This window comes from Aureococcus anophagefferens, assembly GCF_000186865.1.
Source record: "Aureococcus anophagefferens unplaced genomic scaffold AURANscaffold_319, whole genome shotgun sequence".
Taxonomy (NCBI): Eukaryota; class Pelagophyceae; order Pelagomonadales; family Pelagomonadaceae; genus Aureococcus; species Aureococcus anophagefferens.
In genome coordinates, this window is record NW_008705847.1 from 1 (window position 1) to 5,147 (window position 5,147).

Here is a 5,147-nt window from a genome sequence, read left to right on the forward strand (position 1 = left end):
GCCGCGGGCGCCGCCTCGTCGCCCCGCTCCGCGGCGGCGGCGGCGGCGGCGGCGGCGGCGGCCTGCGAGCGACGAGGGGTCATCGGGGTCGAAAGAACACGGGGAAGAGGGCGCGCACCTTGCGCTTCTTCTTGCGCGACTTGCGCTTGCGCTTCGGCGCGGCCGGCTCGGCGCGGCGCTGCGCGTCCTCCTCGGACTCGAAGAGCAGCGGCCGGGCGATCTCGATGGGCCGCGAGTCGAACATGGCCGCGGCCATCTCGACCTCCGACTCGTCGAAGAGCGAGAGGAACTCCGCGCGCTGCTTGTGCACCTGCTGGATCGCGGGGATCAGCGGCCGCTGCACGCGCGTCGCGTAGAGCACGAGGAGCCGCTCGCCGTTCTCCGTGACGTGGTAGATCGGCGGCGGCGGCGGCGTGACGATCTCGCAGTTGGGCACGACGTAGAGCTTGGCGACGCGGCGCGGCTGGCCGGGCGGCACGAGCGCCCGCGGCTCGAGGAGGCCGCACGGGTCGCGGTAGTAGTTCGCGACGGCGGCCGACGACGCGGCGGTCTGCGTGGGGCCGACGAGTCACGAAATCATTGTCAAAAACGCGACGCGGCGTCGCGCCTGGGCCTCCTCGCGCTCGCGCGCGGCGCGGTCGCGGCGGCGCTCGATCATGCGCTCGAACGTGTTCGCGAGGCCCGCGCGCGCGACGCGCCGCGAGTGCGCGTCGATCGGCGGCCGCGAGCCGTCGGGCATGGGCTCGGGCGGCGCCAACGCCGCGGCCTGGTCGCGGAGGTAGGCCTCGTCCGCGGCCTCGACGTACGCCAAATCCTTGAGCTGGAGCGCGAAGTCGGCCTTGTAGCGCTCGAGGCCTGCGGCGGTCGACGGGTTTGGAATCACTTCGAAGCGTCGACGCCGCGACGCGCCCGCGACGTGGAGGGGCGGCAGCGGCTTCTCGGCCGCGGCGCGCGCGACGTTGCATTCCTCGAAGCGCGCGACGACGACCTCGGAGATGCGGTGCTTCTCCTGGATGGAGACCTACGCGGGCGACGTCGTGGAGGCGTCGATGGCAGACGCCGGAGCAGGAGGCCTTGACCGCAGCGATCTCTGCGAGGGGTCGCGCGCGTCGCGAACGCGTCTTCGCGAAACGAGACGCCGCGGTCGCGCCCGGGTCCATCGGGTCGTTGAGCCAGCGGAGCCGCTGGCCGACGATCTGGCCGATGACCGTCGTGCCGATGTTGAAGTGCGCCGCCGCCTAGAAGGGGTCGCGGTCCGTCGTCGCGCGGGACTCCGGGGACGCGGCGGCGCGACCTCGACCTTGGAGTCGTAGGTGCCGAAGACGATGAGGCCGCTGGCGCCGTTGCCCGAGCCCGGGACGTGGGCGACCGCCGCGACCTTGCCGTGGAAGCGACTGCGATCGTCGATGCCGTAGAAGCGTTCCTGCGAAGGGCGCGCGTCGGAACGAGGGATCGGCCGACGAGCCACGTACCGGCATGAACTCGGCGAAGGCGGTCTCCAGCGACCGGAGCGCCTCCTACGATTTGACACCGTGACCACAGGAGAACGCGGGGCGCGCCGGCGACGCGCGTAGGGGTGCCACGGGAAGTTGAAGACGGCGGTGCCTACGCGCGAGACGGGTTTCGAACGTCGACGACGGGTTTCGGACGCCGCGGCCGCGCCGCCGGCGATGCGGTTCTTGCGCTCGAGGCGCTCGCTGCGAGGGTCACGTGAGGGCATGGCCGCGGCACGGGGACGCCGAGATCGCGCCGGTAGACGGCGACGGCCGTCGGGTGGCTCAGCGTGTTGCCGCGGGACCCGGCGTTGTGGCCGAAGGTCTCGAAGCGCGCTACGGGCCGCGGGTTCCGGGGCGTCTCGAGAAACAGGATTTGACGCGGGAACGCCGACGGTCCGCCGGAGCGCTCTTCATCTTCAGGGTCTTGGTGCCCTCGTGGACCGTGAACTTGCAGACCGCCTTGCCCTTCTCCACGATGTAGTCCACGCCGTAGTACGCGGGGCACTGGTCGTCCTCGGCCCGCGGTGGGACGTTCGACATGCGCCGCTTCGCGTCGCGGATGACGCGGTAGCACATGCCTACGAGAAGAACATGCCCCTGGAGCGAGAGCCTCGACCTCTCGCGCGGGCTCTCGAAAACACGTTTCGGGAGCAGGACGCGGCCGCCGACGCGCGCGCGCGCGGAGCGTCTCCATGTCGTTCACGTCGACCTACGAGCGGCGTCACGATCCAGAGATGCGCGCCGTGGTCCGCCAGGCGCGGGCCGGAGCACCGCCGTGAGGTAGAGCAGACCTACGCGAGACGTCGCGTCGCTCCAAATGCTCGAAATCGAGGACGCGGCTTCGCGTACGCGCGGGACCGTCGCCAGGGCCTTGAGCAGGTTCGGGAACTCCTCGGGCCGCGCGGCGCACTGGGCCCAGACGCAGCAGCCGAAGCACTAGAGCACGCGGAAGGTTCGCGCGGTCGAGGCGTCGAATCGAAGGCGTCGAGTCTCTCGCGGACGCGCGTCGAGGACGAGACGGACGCAAATCGCACAAAACCTCGGACGCCGCCGCCGACGCGGCCCTTGAAGAGTCCGAGCTTGGAGCCGTAGGGGTAGCGCACGCCGCACTCCGGCTGCGCGTACCTGAACGCGGGGAAAAGCCTTCGTCGCCCGGCGCCTCGGAGTCGCAACGCGGAAGGGGAACCGCATGCGCGGCCAGATCGTCGGCAGGTTCACGAGGCCGGGGTCGGGCGCGCGCTGCAGCCGGTCCACGGGCAGCTCGTCGGCCGCCGCCGCGGCGACGTCGCGCCGCGCGAGCTCGTCGAACTCGAGGCGCAGCGGGTCCGTCTCCGCGAGGCCGCGCCAGCGCGCGACGAGGTAGTCCGTGCCGTTGCCCGGCCGGCCGTACTGGAAGACGACCTTCTTGGCGCCGTCCGCGACGAGCGTGGCCTGCGACGACGAAAAGTCCGCGCGCGGGAAAGTTCGAAGTCGACGGACGCGGGGTCCTCGCGCGGCACGCGAGCTGCTCCGCCTTGTCGAGGCAGAACAGCTGCTCGGCGCTGTAGGGCTTCCGCGGCACCTTCAGCGACGCCGCGGGCTCGCCGGCGCGGAGGCGGCGCACGAGGTTGCGGAGGACCTCGATCGCGGTGTGCTTGACGGCCCGGCCCTTGCTCGGCACGCCCGCGGCGTCGAGCTCCGCGCCCAGCTCCTTCTTGCCCATGGCCTCGAGCGCCTTGAGCGGCGGCCCGGCCGGCGCCGAGACCTACAAAAAGAACAATTCGAACAAAAAACGTGTGCAAAATCACGGACGCGGACTTCGCGCGTCCATGGCCGCGACGGCCGGCGGCGCGGGCTCCGGCGCGACGACGGGCGCGACGGGCGGGACCGCCGTGACGACGACGGCGTCGACGGCCGTCTCGTCGTAGGGCGTGGGCACGAAGGTCTCGCCGCGGGCCTCGGCGGCCTTGCGCGCGATCGCGTTCGCGAACTTGCGGATGACGCGCATGAGCGTCGGGCGCGCGAGCACGACCATGTCGAACTGCGGAGGGGACGGCGATCGATCGATGGTTTCGCAAGCCCACACACACACCTTTTGGGAGCACCAGAGCTCCTGCTGGCGGTAGTTCGACAGCGCGAGCTGGTACTCGCCCTCGGCCTACGGAGACGACGCGGTCGCGTCGGCGCGCGTTCGCGGACGCGGGAGCGGACCTCGACGACGTTCTTGCGCGCCGTCTTGAGGGTCTCGCGGGAGGCCTCGCCCCGGAGCCTGTCCGCGAGCTCGAGGAGGTAGAGCGTGTAGCAGCACTTCTTGAGCATGCGGTTCTTGACGTGCATGGCCTGGAGGTACTTGAGCTCGACGATGAGGTGGCCGTCGTTCAACCTGAGGCGTTCATGGGCGCGTCGGGCGAGGCTCTCGACGCGTCGAACGAAGCTCTGGGGCGCGTCGAGAAGGACGCGGGGCCGCGCGACGTGATGCTGATCCAGCCCTCGATGCCGAGGTACGGGATGAAGACGCGGACGCGCGGCACGATCTCCTTCTCCGCGATGGGCGCGAGCGGGTCGACGAAGTGGAAGCCCAGCTCCTTGATGTGGACCTCGGCGCGGCCCGGGGCCGTGCCTGCGAGGGGAAACGATCTCGCGAGCGCGTGGAACGACGGCCGTCGCGGACGCGGGAACGCGCCGATGACCTCGCTCGTGACGACGAGGTCGACCGTGATCTTGATCGTCTTGTCCGGGTGGACGTAGTAGGTCTGGCCCAGGAGCTGGCAGGCGAGCGAGTCCTCGTAGACGCCGACCGTGGAGCGGCGGACCTCCATGTCGACGCGCGTGAGCGCGAGGTTCGAGTCGAGCGCGATCGCGTCGACGGTCTGGACCACGACGTTGAAGCGCACGGACCACGAGAGGCGGAAGTCGTGGTTCGGGAAGAGGCGCTGGAGGCGCCTGCGACGCGTAACGGACCACATCAACGGCGGTCGCGCGTACGACGGGCTCGTTTCGGGCGAGACGTCGTCCGCGCGACGCGCGAAAACACACAAAAAAGACGCCGTCGTCGCGCCGCAGGTCGAAGCGCGCGCGGATGGCCTCCGTCGTCATCGTGTCGCCGAGCTCGGAGTTCGCCCACTCCCGCGGCCGCGGGACCTCGAGCTCGCCGCAGTTGCGCCTGCGAAAACGTCAAAGTCTCCGCGAACTCCTCGAACCCCTCGAAGGCGTCGAAGCTCGCAATCGCGCGCGTCGAGGGGCCCAAATCATTTCCGTCGACGGCGCGACGCGTGCGCTGCGGACGCCGGCGCAAAACCGCTCGGCCTCGCGGAGGATGTAGAGCACGCGCCGCAGGATCTCGCGGTCGCGCTCCGTGACGCGCGGCATGTCCTCGAGGCGGAAGGCCTTGCGGCCGAGGGCGAGGCAACCGGGCGTCCGCAGCAGGTCGCGCTCGCGGATGCGCTCGCGGTGGATGAGGTCCTCGACGGGATCGTCGTTGTCGCTCTCCTCCCAGACCTCGTCGCCGTCGTCGCCCGCGCCGGTCGCGCGGTTCGGCGGCGGCGGCACGGGCCGCGCGGCCGCGATGCGGGCCTGCTCGCGGCGGACCTCCTCGGCCTGGATGCGCTCCAGGAACGCGTTGCGCTCCTGCTCCTGCGTGACGGCCTCGGGAGCCGCGCCGCGCGCCGGATG

The 5,147-nt window shown here is 71.1% G+C and overlaps 1 protein-coding gene across 1 annotated transcript in view; it reads right to left on the reverse strand.

Annotated features, from left to right (window-relative positions):
* Positions 1-118: 118 nt before the first annotated feature.
* The window catches only part of AURANDRAFT_68718 (hypothetical protein), a gene marked incomplete at both ends in the record, with an annotated part of 7,225 nt that continues 2,196 nt past the window's right edge, over positions 119-5,147 (reverse strand). Inside the window, 17 exons of the mRNA XM_009044438.1 lie at positions 119-550; positions 596-855; positions 1,118-1,238; positions 1,295-1,423; positions 1,473-1,517; positions 1,732-1,829; positions 1,889-2,074; positions 2,536-2,621; positions 2,683-2,927; positions 3,058-3,240; positions 3,364-3,516; positions 3,568-3,633; positions 3,687-3,858; positions 3,948-4,095; positions 4,147-4,418; positions 4,510-4,638; positions 4,774-5,108. Coding sequence (XP_009042686.1) covers positions 119-550; positions 596-855; positions 1,118-1,238; positions 1,295-1,423; positions 1,473-1,517; positions 1,732-1,829; positions 1,889-2,074; positions 2,536-2,621; positions 2,683-2,927; positions 3,058-3,240; positions 3,364-3,516; positions 3,568-3,633; positions 3,687-3,858; positions 3,948-4,095; positions 4,147-4,418; positions 4,510-4,638; positions 4,774-5,108 — 3,060 coding nt within the window. The remainder of the gene's footprint in view (positions 551-595; positions 856-1,117; positions 1,239-1,294; positions 1,424-1,472; positions 1,518-1,731; positions 1,830-1,888; positions 2,075-2,535; positions 2,622-2,682; positions 2,928-3,057; positions 3,241-3,363; positions 3,517-3,567; positions 3,634-3,686; positions 3,859-3,947; positions 4,096-4,146; positions 4,419-4,509; positions 4,639-4,773; positions 5,109-5,147) is intronic.